The sequence below is a fragment of the Muscardinus avellanarius genome (genome assembly GCF_963383645.1).
Source record: "Muscardinus avellanarius genome assembly, chromosome: 4".
In the NCBI taxonomy this organism is placed as follows: domain Eukaryota; kingdom Metazoa; phylum Chordata; class Mammalia; order Rodentia; family Gliridae; genus Muscardinus; species Muscardinus avellanarius.
Window position 1 is genome coordinate 101,827,733 of NC_137789.1, and position 23,094 is coordinate 101,850,826.

A 23,094-nucleotide genomic window follows, 5' to 3' on the forward strand; every position below is an offset into this window, starting at 1 on the left:
ATTGTTCTTCCTTCAAACAAACAAACAAAAAATTACTCCACACTACCAGCATAGTTTTAAGGGGTGTGTGTATGTGTGTGTGTGTGTGTGTGTGTGTGTGTGTGTGTGTGTGTGTGTTAAATACATGGCTTATTTTTATTAAAAAACTTATTCAAAGCCGGGCATGGTGGCGCACGCTTGTAATCCCCTCACTTGGAAGGCTGAGACAGGAGGATCGCACGGGTTTGAAGCTAGCCTCAGCTGCTTAGTGAGGCTCTCAGCAACTTAGTGAAACCCTGTTTCCAAATAAAATATAAAATATGTCTGGGAGCATAGCCCAGAGGTAGAAAGCCTTTGGGTTCCACCCCCAGTATCACCAAAAATAAAATAAAATAAAATAAAATAAAATAAAATAAAATACTTATTCAAAGTAGTCTATTTTTGTCAGTTCAACATATAGTGACAATGTTTCATCTATAGAGTGTGAAATTTCTTAATCAAAAAATATATTTTTTGGCTGTAAATCAATATATTAGATTAATTTACCATAAGCATGTAGCAAATAATACTCCCAGAAGGAAAATGTGGAGCAGCCAGTTACTGTGAAGTTCAAAAACTTTAAACAGCTTGAGGGTACAAAATGGCAACTTACTACTTTGGTTTGTATTTGTATGACTAAAGTAAACTTGATCATTTTCCCACATTCTTATGAGTTAACCATACTTCTCCTACTTTAAGTCCCCTTTTCATCATTTTCTTATTTTCCTAAAAGGTTCTTTGTATTTTCTTACTGTTTTGTATCTTATCTATTCTGACTATAAATCCTCCATTTATTTAAGTGCTGCCCTGTAGAAGACTAAGCAGTCTTAATCTTTACACTGTAGGGTTAACAGCTTGGGTACTCCTCATGTGGCCACCATAACAAAGTATACTGTAAAAATAAGTACTGTTTTAGGACCAGGACTAAAGAAAGTACAAAAGAGTCACATTTATAAGCAGGTTAAGGGTTTTTTTTTTTTTCCCTCTTCATTTGACTTTGTTTTTCTTTTTTAAAGCTCATAGCTACTTCCCAACAAATGACAATCTGGTTCTTGATGTAATAAAGGAACTTCAGCATAACAGAAGAAATGCTTTAATTAGCAAAGACTGAAAAGACCTGGTTTCCTTTCCAGAGTTTCTGCCCTTCAAAAGATGCAAATTTACATCCTGGCCTATATTATATATGGAACTGAATATAATTTAAATATTTATAAATAGAAAAAACAGATCTGACCAGTGAAAATATCAGTATTACAAATTTAGAGATACATAGAATATTAATTTGCATTTTATAAAAGTAAAGTTGTTCAAGGTGACAAATATAAAACTAGAATCTAATACTATAAAAAAAGATTCAATTGTGCCCAATTCTCATTCTAAGTCCCTCAAAAAATAGTATAATGACTAAATTTAATTTGGTTCAAGTATATCAGTTCATAAGTCATAAAAGTGAAGCTAAAGCCTAATGAGGCATTCATTGTTTAAGAAAAAAGGGGGATTGTGATGTAGCTCAGTGGCAAAGCACTCGCTTTACAAGCGCAGAGCCCTGGGTTTGATCCCCAGTGCCAAACTTGTAATCCTAGTACTTGGAAGGCTGAGACAAGAGGAACACAAGTTTGAGGACAGCCTTAGCAAGTAGTGAGACTCTCACTACTCAGCAAGTAGTGAGACTCTCATCAACCTAGTGAAACCCTGTTTCCAATAAGAAATAATAATAATAATAATAATAATAATAATAATAATAATAAAAATTGGGCTGAGGGTGTTGCTCGAGAGTAGAATGCTTCTGAGATCAATCTCCAGTACCACACAAAAAAGGTAAAAAGTCCTCCAAGTTTCTATGTGAAAAAAAGAGTTTTACTATTTTTACTAGCATGAAAAGGATTTTTTGATATTTTAGGCTAGATTCAGTATATTACAAACTAATATTTAAAATTTCCTATTATTAAAAGCATTTTATCTGAAAACTGAAATATTCCTCTACAACCAACTCACTAATTAGAATATTATTCTGCAAGCCGCATAATCCTATAATCCCAGTACTTGGGAGGCCAAGACAGGAGGATCAAGGACAGCCTCAGCAACCTAACACAACCTTGTTTAAAAAAAAAACACAAAAGGTTACAGGTGTAGACTGCAAGTAGAATGCTGCTGGGTTCAATCCCCGATACCTCCTCCCCCAAAGCCAAGAATACAACTCTGCAACAGTTAGATCTCAAGTTATTTGGTACTGGGGTTCCTGGAAACCCTTCTACCTCTGGGCTACACTCTCAGACCTATTTTATACTTTTTTATTTGGAAACAGGGTCTCTTAAGCCAGCGTGGCTGGCTTCGAAAGTGCGCAATCCTCCTGTCTGCCTCCCAAGCGCCTTACAAACGTGCCGCCACCACACCACGGCTCAAGTTATTTGAATTATATATTAAAGTCACTTTCTTTGTGTGGAACTGGGGGTTGAACCCAGGGGCTATCTACTTCTGAGCTACACCCCCAGCCCTATTTTTTTTTATCCCCAGTACTGCCCCCCCCCCAAAAAAAGTTAGCTTGCTCTCCTCCTGCCCACCCTTAACATTTACCAGGATCAATTACTACTCAACCTTACTAGAGCAACATTCCCAAGTGATCCCTGATTGGCACAAAACATTCTGTAAATTTTTGTGGCAAATGCTGCAGTTTTGAGTTAAGTTTGCAATAAAAAACATGTTTTAAATTTGAAAACTTGGTTATATATAAACTAAACTGTTTATATAACAATCTTATTTTCCCCCCAAATCATAATGGGCCTAATAATCATTAGATTATTATTATTTTGTGTGGTACTGATTAAACCCAGGAGCATTCTACCTCTGAGCTATACTCTCATCCCTATTTGATTATTTTTGAAACAGGGTCTCACTAAGTTGCTGAGGCTGGCTGCGGACCTGCAATCCTACCATCTCAGCCTTTCAAGTACAGGGTAATCCCTGTGTGTGCACTACCATGCCCAGCTTTCAAGTACAGGGTAATCCAAGTGTATGCACTACCATGCCCAGATGAAATGTTATTGTTTCTACAAATAAAGAAGAAAGTAGAAATGGATTCAAGTAAAAGCAGCACAGCCAACTTAAACATGGGAGAGCTTTCTTTAACATAAGAATGGCTACTGGCCCTGACCCTATTAGAGACATTGTTTTAGGAAAGGCACATGCCTAGCAATCTTCTTTCTGAACCTTTGGAGATGTTTCAGGTCCCTTGAAGCAGTTGGGCAGACACCCTGACATACTTTAGAATATATAAATACTTGCTCACTGAAAATGCCCTTGTAAAACCCTCTGAATTTTTACTGGTAAAATCCACAGAAAATAAGCACTGCTAATCATCTAAAAGTAGAGGGAGAGAGGGAAGAAAAAAAATCAAAAGAAAAGGATCTGGCAAAATGTAACAGGAAATTTACAGCTATTTACTAGCAAAAACCAACCCCCTGCCCAAAAAAACCTAAATACAGATAAGCTAGTTTAGGGATTTCAGAAAGGGAATAGAATTATGCTTAGAGCTAAACCTTAGAAAAACTTGCCAGGTTATAAACTAGGGCAATCATATCTAACAGGTTAGATATCTGTTCAAAGTCACGCTGCCACTGTGCCATTTCATAAGGAAAGCAAGAACTTACCGTTATATTTTCTAGATCAAGATGCTTATTGTGTACAGTTTCACAGAGTCTTCGGATCTTTTCTTTAATTTTGTTCATGTCTTTTTCATTCAGTAGCTTAGCTGATGAAGCATCTTGTTCCAGCTCCAAAAGTCGAATCATTAGATCTAGGCTAGCTCTATCAAGATCCATGTTTAAACGATCTCTACTCAGTATGTACATGAGTGCAGCTGTGCAGAGGGACAGGTTCTTCAACAGATGGGGGAAAAAAGTTCACATAAGCAACCACCAAGATATAAGATTGTTATTCACATTTGTTTACAAGTCCAAATTCCTACACCTCACATTGCTGTGTCAGAAATTTTAAGATGCATGACTCAGTGATCTCCCTAAATATTGTAGGAAAACATCTTTCTTTATATTATGGTGATACTGGGGATTGAACCCAGAGGCATTCAACCTTTGAGCTACAAACCCCAGCCCAATTTTATTTATTTGAAAACAATGTCTCACTAGGGTGATGAGAGTTCTTGACACTTGCCAAGGCTATCCTTGAACCTTAGATCCTCCTGTCTCAGCCTCCCAAGTACTGGAATTATAGGCATGCACCATGACATCTGGCTCAAAACATAACTTATTAAATGAATAAAGAACTGTTTCTTAAATTTCCTTTCTACAGACCTTCCTTAAGTGAATGTGAATGTCCCCAAACTAGAATAAAAGTTTACATAAGCAAGTTATTTTTAGAAACTAGAATGCCACAGTAAAGGCCACAAAATACACTGACCCTGAGAAAACACAATAGTAAGAGCTGGGCATGGAGCCGGGCGTGGTGGCACATGCTTGTAATCTCAGCATTTGGGAGGCTGAGACCTGAGCGGAGGATCATGGTTCACAGACAGCCTCAGCTACTTAGTGAGGCCCTTTGCAACCCAGTTTCAAAATAAAGAATAAAAATATAGGGCAGGGGTGTAGCCAGGAGGTCAAATGCCCCTGGGTTCCATCCCCAGATCAGCAAAAAAATAAAAAATAAAAAATAAATTAAAAAACAGAGCAGGGAATGGTGGCAAAGGCTTGTAATCCCAGCACTTGGGAGGCTAAGACAGGAGAATCACACAGGTTCAAAGCCAGCCTCTGCTACTTAGTGAGGCTCTCAGCAATTTAATGAGACCCTGTTTCCAAATAAAGTTTAAAATATGTCTGGGAGTAGAGCCCAGAGGTAGAAAAGCCCTGGGTTCCACTCTCAGTAACACACACACACACACACACACACACACACACACACACACACACACAAAAACCAACAACACAGTATTGTTTTAATCCACACATCTGTGTAACAAAGCAAACTACTTCATGTGTGTGTGTGTGAGGGAGGGAGGGGGAGAGGGAGAGAGATTGAATGAACGAACCCAAGGGCATTCTAGCTCTGAACTACAACCCCACCCCTTTTTATTTTTTGTTTTGAAACAGGGTATCACTAAATTTTAGCAGGCCTTGCTAAGTTGCTAAGACTGGCTGTGAACCTGTGATCTGCCTCCCAAGTAGTAGGATTACAAGTGTGCACCACTGCTCCCAGGCTCAAAGCAACCTACTTAGTCTTCATCTCTTCTCCCTTATTATTCTTTATTTCCTAAAATATGGTATCAAACTTATGCTCCTTTAGTGTTGAGTACATTATTGCTTTTGGTTTCAATACTGTGTCATCCAATCCATATTTAGAACATAGTTTCCTCAAATAAAAATATAATAATACCAATAATTGAGCTGGATGTGGTGGTATATGCCTATAATCCTACAGTACTTGGGAGGCTGAGACAGGAGGATCAAAGATTCAGTCTCAACAATGTAGGGAGACTTTCAGCAAACTAGTGAGACCCTATTCCAAAACAAAATGCAAGCTGGGTATGGTGGCGTATGCTTGCAATCCCAGCATTCGGGAGGCTGAGACCAGAGGATTGAGATTTGTGGATAGCCTCAGCCACTTAGCAAGGCCCTTCGCAACTCAGTGAGATCCTGTTTCAAAAAGAAGAAGAAGAAAAAAAAAAAAATAGGGCTGGGGTGTAGCGTGGAATATGATACCCTGGGTTCCATCTCTAGTACTGTAAAAAAAAAACACACACAAAAAAACTAGGTGTGTAGCTCAAAGGTAGAATGCACCTGGGTTCAACCTCCAGTACTCCCCACAAAAAGAAAAAAAATTCGCTATTGATAGTGATTGACAATAAAGATTATTTTTATTTATTATTATTATTATTATTATTATTATTATTATTATTATTATTATTATTATTGCGGTACTAGGGATGGAACCCTGGGGCATTCTAACTCAGAGCTATACTTCCAGGCCCATTTTTATTCTCTTTTTTTGGGGGGAGGCAGTACCGGGGATGGAACCCAGAGGCATTATACCTCCGGGCTATACCCCCAGCCCTATTATTTTTAGTCTTTCTATTTTTCAAAAAACAGGGTTACACTGAGTTGCAAAGAGCCTAAGTAGCTGAGGCTGTCCGCGAACCGCAATCCTCCTGTCTCAGTCTCCCAAATACTGGGATTACAAGTGTGCACCAATACACCTGGCTTTTTTCTAACCTTTGTCAATGTTAAAAGTGAATTTCATTAAATACGCTTTATTATTAAAAGAAAAAAAGACAATGAAAGTTAAAATTTTATTCATTTTTACAACGCAGTCTAAGATCTTCCAGATAAAACACTGGACAAAATGCTTAAATATTAGGGCTATACTGTACAATTCACAATCACCAAAGTAAGGAACCAGCCAACATACCCATCCACAGATGAATGGATTACAAAACTATGGGATATGTACACAATGGAATTTTACTCAGCCATAAAGAAGAAAATTTTGTCATTTGCAAGGAAATAGAAACAGAAAATATGCTAAGTGAGATTAGTCAGTCACAAAAAGTAAAAAATCAGATATTCTCCTTAATATGCAGAAGCTAGGGAGAAAATGGGTCATAGGAGGAGCTCTAGACAAAGAAGGAGAAACCATAGATGAACACAAATAAGGCAACATACCTGAGTAGGATGGAAAGAGGAAAGAGGAAAATTCCCTAAAGCACATTCACAAGCATATCAAAGCCAATCATTAAGCAAAACATGAGAAGAGAAAGTAGGAAGGGAACAGAGTGGGAAGTGGGGAAGGGCTAAATGAGTGATGTGTGCATGTATGCCTGTACCATCTTGTACCCCAGTGAGATACATCACTAAATTGCAAAAAATTAAGGCTATATTTCAGAACCTTCCCTTCTCATGCTATTAATACCAAACAGTATTAAAAGATTCTTCAGCCAGGTGTGGTGGCGCATGTTTCTAATCCCCGCGCTTGGGAGGCTGAGACAGGAGGATCGCACAGGTTCGAAGCCAGCCTCAGCTACTTAGCGGGGCTCTCAGCAACTTAGTGAGACCATTTCCAAATAAAATATAAAATGGGTCTGGGAGTATAGCCCGGAGGTAGAAAGCCTCTGGGTTCTACCCCCAGTACCACCAAAAAAGATTCTTCATAGTGCTTTTTGAATAGAGAAAATCATGCTTACATAAATAAGTGTCCAGTATGGATATTAGCTATGATAAATGAGTAAATTTCAATAGTATAAATTGACAGGTTAAGAAAACAAAAAGATGTTGTCATGAGAAAATAATCAAATTATTAAGCAAAATGTTATGGCATTATGCTCTACATATTCAGAAAATAAAATGAACACAATCTTTAATTAAAATATATTTATATGAATATTCAATGAGGTATAGTTTTGACAAATAGACCAGTATTTCAATAAAGTTCTCAATCTTAGAAAGTTTAAAATACCTGATGGTGTTGGGAGTCATCCAAGGTTTTAAAGACCATTGCAACCATTCCATGTGCTCTCAGGTGCATTCGGAAACTGGGCATGGCACATTTAGTAGCCAAGCTAATAACACTAGAAAAAAATTAACAATGTTCAGGAAAACTGAATATAGCAAGTACATTAGTTTTTGTTCACATAATACCAAAAATGCAAATAAGGAGGAGACAGAGGGGCCAAATACAGATCCCAATATGGAAACCATGAGCAGAGCTGGATGTGGCGGCACACGCTTGAAATTCCAGCATTTAGGAGACTGAAACAGGCGGATTGCAGTTCGTGGCCAGCCTCAGCTACTTAGGCCCTTTGCTAACTCAGTGAGACCCAGCCTCAGCTACTTAGGCCCTTTGCTAACTCAGTGAGACCCAGTTTCAAATTAAAGAATAAAAAAATAGGGCTGGGAGTGTAGCTCAGAGGTAGAGTGCCCCTGGGTTCCATCCCCAATACTGCAAAAAAAAGAGGGGGGGGAGACAGATGGAGGGAGGGGAGAGAGAGGCATGAGCAGGGATGGGCAAATGGCTTGTCATATGGCTCAATAGTGGTGGAATGTTTGCATAACACGCTAGAGGCCCTAAGTTCAATGCCTAGCACTGGGGGAGGGGGGGAGGGGGGGAGGGGGGGAGGAGTTCTTAGAAACCATGGGCAAAACCAAATTAAAAATATATTGATGTTGCCAGGAGTAATCCCAGAATTTGGGAGGCTGAGACTGGAGGATCAGTGTACAAGGACAGCCTCAGCTACTTAGTGAAGCCCTCTGCAACTTAGTGAGACCCTTTTTCAAAATAAGAATTAAAAATAGGGCTAGAGGTATACCTTGGAGGTAGAATGCCCCTGGGCCTAATATGTGATTTGACACACTATATTTTAAGAAAATTATTACTAACTTTAGTACATTCTTTACATTACTATTCCATTCAAAGCATAAAGTACCTTTCATAAGGCTTCTGATATATGAAAACTATAAATATACTTGATTAGATATATTCCCAACTGTCTAGATAATTCAACCAATCAATACATTCAATTCATTATAGCATGAAAAGATGATCCAAATGATAACATGCTTAAATTCTTATCCAATTTATTAGGCACATAGAAACTGAAGTTTATACTATGCTGAAAACACTATGATCACTCAGCTTTCCCTTCACTGTATCGAACCAAGTCCTGTAGAAGAAACAGATGCCAGCCGGGCGTGGTGGTGCATGCTTATAATCTCAACATTTGGGAGGCCAAGACAGGAAGATCACGGTTTGCAGACAGCCTCAGCTACTTAGTGAGGCCCTTTGAAATTCAGTGAGACCCTGTTTAAAATAAATAAAAAATAGGGCTGGGGATGTAGTTTGGGGATAGAATGTTCCCTGAGTTTGATTTCCAGTACAAAAAAAGAGGAGGAGAAGGAGGAAGAAGAGGGAAAGGGAGAGGAGGAGGGAGAAGAGGAGGAGGAGGAGGAAGAAGAGGGAGAGGGAGAGGAGGAGGAGGGAGAGGAGGAGGAGGAGGAGGAGGAAGAGGAGAAGTAGGTGCCATTTTAATGCTTTAATGCTTCACTGTCTATGTACAACAAAATCAAAATTGTCTGGCTTTTTAATAATACTCTACACCCAGATGAAAAAATTTACTGAGATATAGCATGCATGTAACTGTAATATAAAAATAAGATCTTACCTAAGGCAACGTGTGTTTAGAGGCTGAGTGCTCTTTAAGCCACTTAACAAGTACTCAATATCATCAGTGAACTCTTGATTTTCACCGAATTCCACCACATCATTGAAGTGCTTCACGTGCTGAACAACAGTATATAGCTGCCAAAAAAAAAACAAGCCCACCTCTTTTTTAACTATGAACTGGCATATTTAAATATATGAGGTTCACTGTATAAAATTTATATAAACAATAGTTCAGTTCATTAGATAATAAAAATATTTTTATAACATTGGTAGTGATAGGACAAGGTAAGCTTGTGGTTCAAAACTGTTGCTATCAGTGTACTGATATTTGTTCAAGACATAAGGCTAAATGTTACATACAAAAATCTATCCACGTGCAGTAAAACTGTATGTGGCTGCTTACTTCTTTGTCTTCTTTTCTGCATTTCAGTGCAGTGACTATATCTTGGTAGGGCTGAGTAGGTATTGTCACAGTTTTTATCACTTTGAGTGGTGGTGCAGGAGCCTTAAAAACTCCATCATCTTTTTGATTTGGTTCCTTTGAAGACAGCCTCACCTATTAATAAAGGTATTAAATTAGTTGTTCTAAATAAATATATAAAAATAGTAACATCTCATCTAACTGGCAAATTTAGCTTTAAAAAAGTTACATAAAGTTTTTAAAAAGGGAGGAGGCCTTTAATAGGTCCTAAGAGAGACTTTAAATTCCATGCACTACTAGGTAAGACGTAGGTTTTACATACAAAAGAACCACTCAGGAATTACTCCGGTCTTTTAAACCTTTTAACCTCTAAATAGAACGTGTTATTTGTCTCCAGGACCATTAAAAGAATAAAGAACCACAACTATATGTATAAATAGCATTGATAAGCAGCTAGGGACGGGACAGAAAAAATATAACAAAAGAATACTTGAAACACAGAAACTGAAGTAGTTTAAAGGTAAAATAAAAAAGCTGTAACAAGAGCATGGTGTATACATTAGTATGGTAGTTGGTTACTAGTATATATGATAACTTTACACTATCAGGAGGCATTTAATATAATCCAATTTAAGACAGGAGACTATACGCTGTGTTTGCTGAGGACATGGTTCAGTGGTAGAACACTTGCCTAACATACAAGAGGCCCCTGAATTCAATCCCCAGCATCACCACCAAAAAACAAAAACAAAAACAATGAAGAAATATCTCTATTTCCAACTTTTTGTTATATCATTTCTTTGAGATAGCTCCAGATGACTAAGCATTTACTGTTAACCTAGTAGTTTTAATGTATGCTACTAACAATCCTTTTGAAAAAAATTAATTTAGTAAGACTTTTTCAAATTGTATTTTTGGAATGAAAAGTATTACTGAAATGCAGTTAGAGGTTCTCCTTTTAAAGCAAATTAAGCAATGAAAGCCAATTTGGAATCTATGTAGGATTGACTTAGCGCATTGCTATTAGTGGTCAATACAAATTTCAAATAAGGAATGATTTGCTCTTAAACACTAATTATTATAAAGTCTATAAAATGTGAGTCATGAATTAAAAAATTCATTTATTAAGGCTTTCATTTATAACCAATTAGGCACCAGAAGTTCTATCCTACTCATAATACTTACTTTTCCAAAGAATTAAACTGAAGCTACTAAACTTCTATGAGGAAGACTAAAGCAAACTGTTAAAAAAAAAAAAAAAGCCTAAAGACTTACAAATTATGAAGACAGTAATTGTTTAAAATAGAAACTTGGGCCGGGCGTGGTGGCACACGCTTGTAATCCCCGCGCTTGGGAGGCGGAGACAGGAGGATCACGCAGGTTCGAAGCCAGCCGTGCTGGCGTAAGAGACCCTGTTTCAAAAATATAAAATAGGTCTGGGAGTGTAGCCCGGAGGAAGAAGGGCTTCCAGGAACCCCAGTACCACCAAAATAAATAAATAAATAAATAAATAAATAAATAAATAAATAAATAAATAAATAAATTAGAAACTTGTAACTTACTAAAGAATATAAAATAGCCTGGCACAGTGGTGCACACCTGAAATCCCAGCTACTCAGGAGAAAAAGGAAGGTTTCCAAGTTTGAGGCCAGCCTGAGCAACTTAGTGAGGCTCCATCTCAAAAGAAAATACAAAAGCCACGTATGGTGACGCATGCCTATAATCCCAGTACTTGGGAGGATGAGACAGGAAAATAGCTAATTCGAGAACGGCCTCAGCAAGTAGGAAGACTCTCGGCAAACCAGCAAGACCCTATTTCAAAATGAAAAGGACTGGGGGTATAGCTCAGAGGTAGAATGTCCCTGGGTTCAATCTCCAGTACCATACAATAAAGTAAGGGCTGAGGATGTGGCTCAGTGGTAGAGCACCACTGGTTTCAATCTCTAGTACCAAAAGAGATGGAGGGGACCCCCAAAAATGAAAAAATACAGTTCACAGCTGGGCATGGTGGCACACGCATGTAATCCCAGCATTTGGAGTATGAGACAAGAGGACTGAGGTTCAATGGACAGCCTCAGCTACTACTTAGTGAGGCCCCTTGCAACTCAGTGAAACCTTGTTTCAAAATAAAGAATAAAAAATAGGGCTGGGGTGTAGCTCAGAGGTAGAATGCCCTTGGGTTCCAACCCCAGTGCTGCCAAAAAAGAAAAAGAAGGAGGAAAAAAAAAAAGAACAGTTCACTTACGGTGACACTCTGAGGTTTTACTACTGGTGGCCCAGGTAGCTCTTCTGAGTCTGGATGGTTCCAATGTCTAGCATTATATACAGCTTTTGTCGGCGACTAGAGAAATGAAAAAAAGATCAATTGCTTCCATCTTACATCATTATAAAAGTGTCCTACTTAATAAATTAAAAACCATACAAGATAATTTGAAAGTATAAATATATATCCCAGACAGAGCAAGATAGATGGGTGTATTCCTATCACACTCCCATGTCTATGATGGACATAGTCACTGTGGTAGTTGGTCATAAAACTGGCAATTAGGGCACTGTGTAACCATAACCAATCAAGAGAAGAACACACTAGAAAGTAAATCTCTTGCCTGGCCTGTATTTAGTTATCCACATATTTAATTCAACATGTTCTCTAGCAAAATTTCTCAATTCAATCATGCCCTACATTTGTCAGTCTTCAATTAATTTTATTGATACATTATAATTATACATAATAGTGGGATCCATGGTGACATATTCTTATATACACAGCACAGTTTGGTCTACTTCATTTCGCATGCATTACTTCTTCTCTCTCCCTAGACCTCTTTACTGATTTCCCTTCTGTTTTCATAACCTCTCTCCCCCTTTTTTCCTCTAGCTTCCACATGTGAGAGAAAACATATGACCCTTCACTTTCTTTCTTTTTTTTTTTTTTTTTCTTTTTTCTTTTGCAGATCTGGGGATAAAACCCAGGGGCATTTGACCTCTGAGCTACATCCCCTGCCCTATTTTTTATTCTTTATTTTGAAACCGGGTCTCACTGAGTTGCAGAGGGCCTCATTAAGTAGCTGAGGCTGTCCGTGAACAGTGATCCTCCAGGTCTCAGCCTCCCGAATGCTGGGATTACGAGCAGAATGCTGGGATTACAAGCGTGCACCACCACGCCCAGCTATGACCCTTCACTTTATAAGTCTGGCTTCTTTCACTTAATACTCCCCAGTTCCATCTATTTTCCTGCAAATGACATAATTTACTTATTCTTTAAGGCTGAATAAAACTCCATTGTGCATATATGCCATGTCTTCTTTATCCATTCTGGGGTTTTTTTTTTAGTGTGGAACATATTGAAAATGGCATACATTCAGACTCTGCTTGGTGCCCCCCCACCCCCCGCCACCCCTTCCCAGTGTCCAGGTTAACCATGCTATATTCATACTTTTACACATATTCAGCTGTAGCTCCTCAATTAATCAACTTCATCCTTCTTCATTTCCTATCCTATTCTAGCTTTGCAGAGGTTTCCATTCCATTATCTGGAGTCCCTCTGGTATTCCTTATACTCCCTAGTTTGGGCATATTAGAAAAAACATATGTCCCTTCTCTTTCTGTGCTTAGCTGATCTCACTTAACATAATGTTCTCCAGATCTTTCCATCTTCTTGCAAATGACATGATTTTGTTCTTACATTCTTCTAATGACAGGAATCAGGCACCCTATGACTGAATGAGATCCATGCTCATTGAAGTGAACCCACCAGGTCAGCTCTATAGTGTTATAAAGGTAAATATGGTACATATACCTCACAAGACATAGTGAGGTCTAAAGAAGTACTATGCATTAACATTCATGGATTCTGCCACAAATGTGGAAGTGTTCAGACTCAAGTGAGAGAGAAATGCAAATTGCCTGCCTCACATTGATTCAGGTCAGTACGCTGCCAGATCAATGTATTTAAGCTTATGGGAAAAAAAAAAAAAAACCTTTCAGCTTTGACATTGAATTTCAGAACTGAGAATAAATAACTGAACCTAAAATCAAATTCATTCATGAGATTAATCTGTATAAAAGTAAAGAAATGAAGCCCTGATTGTCACTAGAAACTGATTAAACAAAGACTGACAACATAGAAAATAGTACCTTATCTTCTCTATTCTTTACAAAAATATTATACTAACTTATGCCCTTTAAACTTCAAATAAATTTCTAATTATAGACTTTCTTTTCATATTTTCAGTACTGTACACAAATAAGGGAACACAGAGAAGAACCATACAAGACTGACCAAAATTCTACATTCCCATTATTTCTAAATACCAAGTTTACATAAACTAATGATACATTAGTAATATAAATGATTAATATGCTCACGCAATTTTTGGGGGGTGGGAGGTACTGTGGGTTGAACCCAGAGGCGCTTCTACCTCCAGGCTACAACCCTAGTACATGATTATCAATTTTTTCTTATTTGGAAACAGGATCTTACTAGGTTGCTGACAGCCTCACTAAATTGCTGAGGCTAGCTTCGAACCTGTGACCCTTCTGTCTCAGTCTCCCAAGTACTGGGATTACAAGCATGCGCCACCGTGCCCAGCCTCATGCACTTAATTGATCAGACTTTCCCAAAACACAATTGCATACAGTGGAATAAGCACATTATTTTAAAACCTAGTTTCCCGCCGGGCATGGTGGCTTAAGAGACCCTGTTTCCAAGTAAAAAATATAAAATAGGTCTGGGAGTGTAGCCCGGAGGTAGAAGGGTTTTCAGAAACCACAGTACCAACAAAACAACACACACACACACACACACACACACACACACACACACACACACAAAATAAAATGAAACCTAGTTCCCTATTCTGTATCTTGAACATAATCTATACAATCTTTGTCCCTGCTAAGTTATTAGACCCTTGATCTGAGCAGCCTCTAAAACTAAGCATACACAGAGGCCAGACAATGAATGCTTGTCTAGCATGTGCAAGGCCCTGAGTTCTATCCCAGCACCACCAAAAAAGATAAGGAAAAAAGTAGGTGTTTCAAAGCTCCAGCATTTTTTTCTTCTTGTTTGTTGTACTGGGGATTAAACCCAAAGGTATTCTATTTTCGAATTATACCCCAGTTCCATTTTATTTATTTGGAAACAGGATCTCACTAGGTTGATGAGAATCTCATACTTGCTGAACCTTCAATCCTCCTACTCAGCCTCCAAAGTACTGGGATTACAGGTACACACAGGCATGCGCCACCACACCCAGATAAAGCCCCAGCATTTTACTACTTTAATAAAGCCTTTTGGATAATAAAAAATTTGTCTAATTTTGCACAAAACAAATAGCAGAGCAGCTCAAGGTTCTAAACTGTAACACTAGAAGAGTAACCCAAACAATAGGTGCTATGTTAAGTATTACTGCTAACTGTTCTGTGATGCTGTGCCACATAGTGTGGGACATAAAAAAAAACAAAATGTGGTCTACCCACCTCAAAAGAATGGGGATAAACAAATGAAATAACCCCATTAATTATTGCTATTAAGAAAATATTGGTGACACATTGTTCTAGTCATCTCAATAGCCCTTGAAGCATAATACCATATAGAATCACCAAATAACTTATATAAACATGTCATACCCAATGAACTTTTTGTTTACTATGGTCAACAGTTTATTTATATATTTGTTTACTTATTTAATTATTTTGCAATACTAAGTATGGATCCCAGGGGCGTTCCACCTCCAAGCGACACCCCTGGCCCTATTTTTTGTTGTTGTTGTTTTGTATTTTTGAAACAGGGTCTCATTGAGCCAGGCATGTTGGCGCATGCTTGTAATCCCCGCGCTTGGGAGACGGAGACAGGAAGATCGCGCAGGTTCAAAGCCAGCCATGCTGGCTTAAGAGACCTGGGAGTGTAGCCTGGAGGTAGAAGGGCTTCCAGGAACCCCAGTATGACCACCAAAAAAAAAAAAAAAAAAAAAAAAAAAAAAAAAAAAAAAAAAAAAAAAAGGTCTCACTGAGCTACAAAGGGCCTCACTAAGAAGCTGAGGCTGTCAGTGAACCTCGATCCTCCTTGTCTCAGCCTCCCAAATGTTGGGATTACAAGCATGCACCACCATGCCCAGCTTCAACAGACAGTTTGATAAGACTTATTTTTAAAATGTTTTTGATATTTTAACATTTTAATGCTAATGAACAATCAAAAAGAAAAAAAGATCCCAATAAATATTTTCCTTGACTTTTATTTCGAATGACAAGGTTAGAGGGTATATTATGGGGACAGGAAGCTGCCGAAGATACAGCTACTTAAAAATTATAATTAGTAAAATTTGGAACATACACATATACATATATACATATACACACACACAGAAATAAAGAAAATTGGAACAATGACTCACTGAGCTCTTCATACTATTCTCAAATGATACATGAACTTCATGTGGTCCTAAATGAACTATGTATGTGAACCACACAACACTGATGTCATGCTAATTTGACGCAACAAGAATAATTGTATATAATATACATAAAAAAATGCCAAATAGTAATCAACTTTCTTTTGAAAATCAAAATCATCTATAAAGGTAAACAGAATAAAAAAGATAGGTAAAATAGCCGGGTGTGGTGGCGCACACTTGTAATCCCCGTGCTTGGGAGGCGGAGACAAGAGGATCGCGCAGGTTCGAAGCCAGCCGCTCTGGTTTAAGAGACCCTGTTTCAAAATATAAAATAGGTCACCGGGCGTGGTGGCGCATGCTTGTAATCCCAGAGCTTGGGAGGCTGAGACAGGAGGATCGCACAGGTTCAAAGCCAGCCTCAGCTACTTGGTGAGGCTCTTAGAAACTTAGTGAGACCCTGTTTCCAAATAAAGTATAAAAATAGGTCTGGGAGTATAGCCCAGAGGTAGAAAAGCCTCTGGGTTCCATCCCCAGTACCACCAAAAAAAAAAAAAAAAGAAGAAGAAAATAAAAAATAGGTCTAGGATGTAGCCCGGAGGTAGAAGGGCTTCCAGGAACCCTAGTACCACACACACACACACAAAAAAAAAAAGATAGGTAAAATAAAGGGAAATGGAAGAACAAACAAAGAAAACATAATTTTTATATATTTATTTTGATTTTGATTTTTTTTTGGTGGTACTGGGGTTCCTGGAAGCCCTTCTACCTCCGGGCTACACTCTCAGACCTAGTTTTACATTTTTATTTAGAAACAGGGTCTCCTAAGCCAGCGCGCGCGGCTAGCTTCGAACCTGCGCGATCCTCCTGTCTCTGCCTCCCAAGCGCGGGGATTACAAGCGTGCGCCACCACACCCAGCTCCAGACCTATTTTTTAACATTTTTATGTGGAAACAGAGTCTCTTAAGCCAGCGGGGCTGGCTCCTAACCAGCACAATCCTCCTGTCTCCGCCTCCCAAGCGCGGGGATTACAAGCATGCGCCACCACGCCCAGCCTATTTAATTTTTTTTATTGGTGCATTATATTCATACATCATATTGAGGTTAAGAACTTGTGTGTATACATGTACACATCACTGATTTAACCCCTACCCAATTCCCACCCCATTCCCTCCCCGTCCCTCCTTCCCTTGCTTGGCTTAATGGTTGACTTTGATATGTTTAAGTACATTATGTGTTTTAGAGATTTCCCTCTTCCCCTCTCCTTTCTCCTCCTTTAGGTTCTCTTGCTTGCTCCTCTATAGGATTTCCTTTTTCACCTAGAGTTCCTCCTATGACCCATTTCTCCCTAACTCTCACATATTAGGGAAAGCATCTGATTTATTTTTTTGTGACTGACTAATCTCACTTAGCATAATGTCCTCCAGTTCCATCCAATTCCCTGAAAATGATGTAACTGAGTTTTTTTAATGGCTGAGTAAAATTCCATTGTGTACATATCCCAGTTTTGTAATCCATTCATCTGTTGATGGACATCTTGGCTTTTTTCCATAGTTTGGCTATGGTGAATTGTGCAGCTATGAACATAGATACACATGCATTAGTTTGGTAGTTTGGTTTCCTATCTTTTGGGTAGATACCCAGAAGTGCTATTGCTGGATAAAATGGTAGATTTGTTCCCATTCTTCTGAGGATTCTCCATACTGTTTTCCAAAGTGGTTGCACTAATTTGCAGTCCCACCAATAATGTTTTAGAGTTCCCACTTCTCCACATCCTCGCCAGCATCTGTTGTTGTTTGTGTTTTGAATGATTGCCATTCTAGTTGGAGTTAGGTGAAATCTCAGGGTAGTTTTGATTTGCATCTCTCTGATTGCCAGTGATATTGTCGATTTCCTCCAGATTTTCCATTTTGTTGGAGTAGAGTTCTTCAAAGTAGTTTCTGATAATCCTCTGGATTTCTATACTGTCGGTAGTAGTATCTCCTTTTTCATCTCTTATCTTCATAATTTGGGTTGATTCTTGCTTTTTTTTTTAATTAGGTTGGATAGTGGTTTATGAATCTTGTTAATTTTTTCAAGAAACCAGCTTTTGTTTTTGTTGATTTTCTGTATTGTTTTTATTCTCTATTTCGTTAATTTCTGCTCTGATTTTAATAATTTCCTGTCTTCTACTGGCTTTGGGGTTCAATTGTTCCTGCTTTTCAAGGGCTTTGAGGTATGTCATTAGGTTATTTATTTGAAGATTTCCTGTTTTTCTTATGTGAGCACTCAGTGCTATAAATTTTCCTCTTAATACTGCCTTCAAAGTGTCCCAGGGGTTTTGATAGGTTGTATCTTTATTTTCATTTGTTTCTAGAAATTTCTTGATATCACCTCTTACATCTTCTATGACCCATTCTTCATTCAGAAATGTGGTGTTCCGTCTCCACATGTTTATGTTGTTTCTCTGAGTCTTCTTATAGTTGACTTCTAGTTTCATTCCATATGGTCTGAAATGACACAGGGAAGTATGTAACATTTTTTAAATTTGCTAGTGCTCATTTTGTGTCCCAGGATGTGATCTATTTTGGAGAAGGTTCTGCGAGCAGCTGAGAAAAATGTAAACTCCGTTATACTTGGGTGAAATATTCTATATGTGTGCAACAGGTCCATTTGGTTAATGGTGTTCTTTAGTTCTGAGGCATCTTTACTGGAAGATCGGTCTTGTGTTGTGAGAGGTGTGTTGAAGTCTCCCAGTATTATTGTATTGGGATTTATGTGTGACTTCATGTCACAAAGAGTTTGATTTATGAAAGTAGCTGCACCTATGTTTGGGGCATAGATGTTGATTATTCTTATTTCCTCTTGCTGGATTATTCCTTTTACCAGTAAAATATGACCTTCTTTGTATCTTCTAATAAGTTTGGGTTTGAAGTCTAACTTGTCTGATATCACAGTTGCTACTCCTGCTTGTCTTCGAGTTCCATTAGCGTGGATTACCTTGCTCCAGCCCTTTACCTTGAGTTTGTTCCTACCTTTACTTGTAAGGTGTGTTTCTTGTAAGCAGCAGATGGATGGATTCTGGCTTTTAATCCATTTTGCCACTTTATGTCTTTTTATTGGGGAGTTGCGGCCGTTTACATTCAGTGTGATTATTGAGAGATAATTTTTAATTCCTAACATGTTAAGATTTTATTTCTGTTTGAGATACTGTTTATTCTTCTTGCTGAGTTCTCTGCTGGATGGGAAATCTTGTTTCTTTGGTTCTGGCATGTATTACCTATTTCTTCTTTGCAGTTAATCTCCTTGAGTATTTTCTCTAGCGCTGGTTTTGAAGACATAAATTCCTTCAGTTTCTGTTTGTCATGGAAGCTTATTTCCCCATCTAATTTGATAGTTTTTTGCTGTGTAGAAAATTTTTGACTGGAAATTGTTTTCTTTCAGAATTTGGAATATGTTACTCCAAGCACTTTTGGCTTTCATGACTTGGTTTGGGAAGTTTGGAGTGATTTTAATTGGTTTGCCTCTGAATGTCACTTGGCCTTTTGTTTTTGTTGCCTTTAAGATTCTCTCCTTGGCTTCCACATTAGTCATTTTGACAATTACGTGGCATGGGGATCCTCTTCTCTGATCCTGTCAAAAGGGATTTCTGTAAGTTTCCTGGACCTATGTATTGACCTCTTGCTCTATGTTTGGAAAATTTTCTGCTATTACTTCCTTGAAGAAAGTATTGATCCCTTTGGTTTCACCTTCTTTTCCCTCCTCTATTCCAATTATTCTTAGGTTAGCTCTCTTAAAATGGGCCCATATTTCTTCAATGTTAAATTCCTGCTGTCGGATATTTTTTTCTAAATTAGAAACTATGCGTTCATTTTTGGAATGATCATCTTCTAGGAGCAAGATTCTATTCTCCATGTGGTCTAATCGGTTGTTTATACTTTGAATTGAGGCCTTTACTTCAATGATTGCATCCTTTATCTCTTTTAGACTCTGAATTATTTTCGAAGGTCCTCTATTATTTCTACAGTTATTTTTCTGATTTGATCTTCTAGAGATCTCTGAATTTCTGTGTTATCAGGTTCTGATGTTGTGGGGTTGTGGGTATTCATTGCTCCATTGTTATTTCTCTTTCCCATGATTTCAGAAGTTTGTGCCTTCTCTGGGTTCTTCCCTGGGTCACTACGTCTTCACTTAAGGTGCTCTGGATCTCGAGTCTGTGGTATCTCAGTCCCCACCACTCCTTTACTGGGTTGTATCGCAGTCTTAGACCCAGGGAGTCAATCGAGGCTGCTTGAGACCATGGGAGGTGTGGCTGGGCATTCTCCCACGGGGAACTGTGATTATGGTGTGATATCTCTGCCACCACCACTCCCCCACTGGGTTGGACTGCACAAATCTCTCAGACCCAGGGAGACTATCAAAGTTGTGCCAAGTCCCTGGGAGTGCAGTACTGGGATTTCTCCTCTAGGGGCCACAATTTGGCTCACAGTTGTTGAGTGCACTGATGTACAGCTGTTGCGGACTCGGTGAACTCGCTGCTGCCGCCGCTGGCAATATGACACCTCTGCCACGCCCTCAGCCATAAGGCTCGCGTATTTCTTCTTTGGTTTTGAGCTCTGCTCTGAGTCCCTGCAGGGTGTGCTGAGCCCGGACCCTGGGAACTTTAGACGCTCTTTGCGCCGAAAAAACTGCTGAATTACACCTGGCTGTTCCACAGCTGCTCACCTCAGCTCACTGTCCACCCCTCCTCTCTGGAGCCTCGTGGCTTGTTGAGTGCGCTGATCTGGAGCCACCCGGTGAACTCACCGCCACCACCAACAGTATACTGCTGCTGCTGCGTCCTCAGCTGTGAGGCCAGCATATCTCCTCTCTGGTTTTGAGCTCCGTTCTGAGTCCCCCTCCTCTCTGGAGCCTGGTGCTGCGAGGGAAGATGGCGCCAACGCGACTTCGCACCGCGGCACTGCGGGCTGGTTTCTTTCTGGTTTCTGGTTGTTCTTCCAGCCCTCTTTTTCTCTGTCCCTTGTATTTACAGTTTTTATTTCTCTGCTGATGGTGCTTTCTGGCTATGAAAGGCGCTGATTTTATGGTAATAGAGATCAATTGTTAGCGGGACTCATAAATGCCGCTTTTCTCTGTCGCCATCTTCCCGGAAGTTCAGGAAATCATAATTTTAATCTCAAAGCCTTGTGCTAAAGTTCCTCATACCTTTTCTCTCTAAGCCAGTATTCCTCCAGGGCTCATCACTCCCACACCAGTTTTTCCCCAGGCCTGTCACTCCCAAATTACTGGAAAATCTATAAATTTTACTCACATTCTTAAGTTACTGGAAATTCGCCCACTTATGAAAATTGCCCTGTACACTATTAATTATCCCACTAATACATGTACTTTTAGAATAGACTGAGCAAGGGGAAACACAAAAACTATAAGATAGGGTACTTTTCCAACTTTATCTATTGATCAGATAATGGAGAAAATATCAGCCCAAGTATCGGAGAACTTACAGATAACCATAAACCATTCTGTAACCACCATGCCCACCTGTCATAAAGTTTTCTTTAAAAGCCTGAGATCCCTAAAAAGCACTTCTTCCTTTCAAGATAGCATACTTCTCCTTTTAATGTGTTCTCCTTGGTTTTGTAAATACATTTCAGCTTATGCCTCTATCTGACAAACCTAGAAATTCTTTTCTATGGCATTTGTTAAGTCCTCCTTGTCCTGAGTTGAGGTACCCCTTTGTAAGATCTCCTCAGATCACCTTTAGGTGACAGTTTCACTTCAAAATCTAGTTAAGCTTTAACTGGGTCATTCTGATTGCACCATCAGGCTTGTCTTTAATCTTGTTATTTTATTCTGGCTTAAAAAGCAGATACATAACATATTCCAGATCACTTTAACTCTTCTCTTTGTTAAAAAAAAATTGTGAATTCTGTTTGCTCTGCAAGCTAATGAGGATACTTAGAACAAAATATATAGTTCATAGTAACACTCTAACATTCTAAAGATTTGGAACCATTTTAGCATATTTCAGTACTAGTAATCTTAAAACATCCTATATCCTTTCTTATTCAATTCTCTAGGCACATGAAAAACAATAGGGATTTCATATGTAATACCCCTCTGCAGCTAAAAATAATCTAATGACAAACCTATAGGGTATTTATCCATGGGAAATAATCTAATTTCTATGAAAACAATGGATGAAAAGCGGTTTTTACAACCATAGGGCCAAGACTGTGATTAACAGATTGGCTCGTTAAATTACAATTATAAACCAGAAGAAACAAGAGTTCTTTCCTAAAAAGCTAAGAAGAAATGACAAATATTATGCTATTCTTCACTGAGCTGGCTCCTAAAGGAAAAAAAGTTGGCACAACCATTTAGAAGCCATATGAGTTTTTTTTTTTTTAAACAGGACCAAATTTATTTATGAGTTTTAAAGAAGCCAATGTACTGAGGACAAAAATAGTAAGCTGATTAGAATTCACCCAGCTTTATCCACATAAAGATTTCAAGAAAACAGAAATGCATTCTTACCAGTATGCAGTAAAACTAAATGAACTATGAAGCAATGCTACAATGTATAACGTAACTTTGTGTGCCTGTGTTATGGGGCTTGAGTGGCAATTCAAAAAGGGGAAGGAAAGAAATCTGAATTAATTTGTTTTCTACAAAAAAATTTTTACCAATTTTTATAAAAGATGGGTGGTAAAAGCAAAATTTATAAAGGAAGTTTTTATCTCTTAGCTCCTTAAAATTTCTTTTAAAGCATAATCATTATAAACTCAAATTGTCCTAAACGAAGGGAAGGAAGCCATGTCAGATATGTAGAGAATTAAATTACTTGAGGGAAACCATAGAAATCTCGAAACTAAAAGCTACTATACTTCTATACTAATTAGAAACTTCAATATGTAATATAGAAAATTATGTGGAAGAAACTAATCTACAAACAAAGGGAAGAAAGAGTTGAAGAATCTTTTTTCTCTACCTGATTCAAGTTCTACAGGTAGTCCAAATTTTAAAGAGACAGCTATAGCTAGGTGTGGTGGCACACACTTGTAATCCCAGTATTTGGGAGGCTGAGACTGGAGGATCACATTCAAGAACAACCCCCAGCAA

At 38.5% G+C, this 23,094-nt stretch overlaps 1 protein-coding gene across 2 annotated transcripts in view; it reads right to left on the reverse strand.

Annotated features, from left to right (window-relative positions):
• Nucleotides 1–23,094, reverse strand: part of WAPL (WAPL cohesin release factor) — a gene marked incomplete at both ends in the record, with an annotated part of 96,812 nt that overhangs the window by 26,138 nt on the left and 47,580 nt on the right. For both annotated transcript variants that reach the window (XM_080695358.1, XM_080695357.1), the window contains 5 exons: nucleotides 3,666–3,893; nucleotides 7,477–7,588; nucleotides 9,179–9,315; nucleotides 9,584–9,736; nucleotides 11,847–11,942. In XM_080695358.1, the coding sequence (XP_080551484.1) occupies nucleotides 3,666–3,893; nucleotides 7,477–7,588; nucleotides 9,179–9,315; nucleotides 9,584–9,736; nucleotides 11,847–11,942 (726 nt within the window). The remainder of the gene's footprint in view (nucleotides 1–3,665; nucleotides 3,894–7,476; nucleotides 7,589–9,178; nucleotides 9,316–9,583; nucleotides 9,737–11,846; nucleotides 11,943–23,094) is intronic.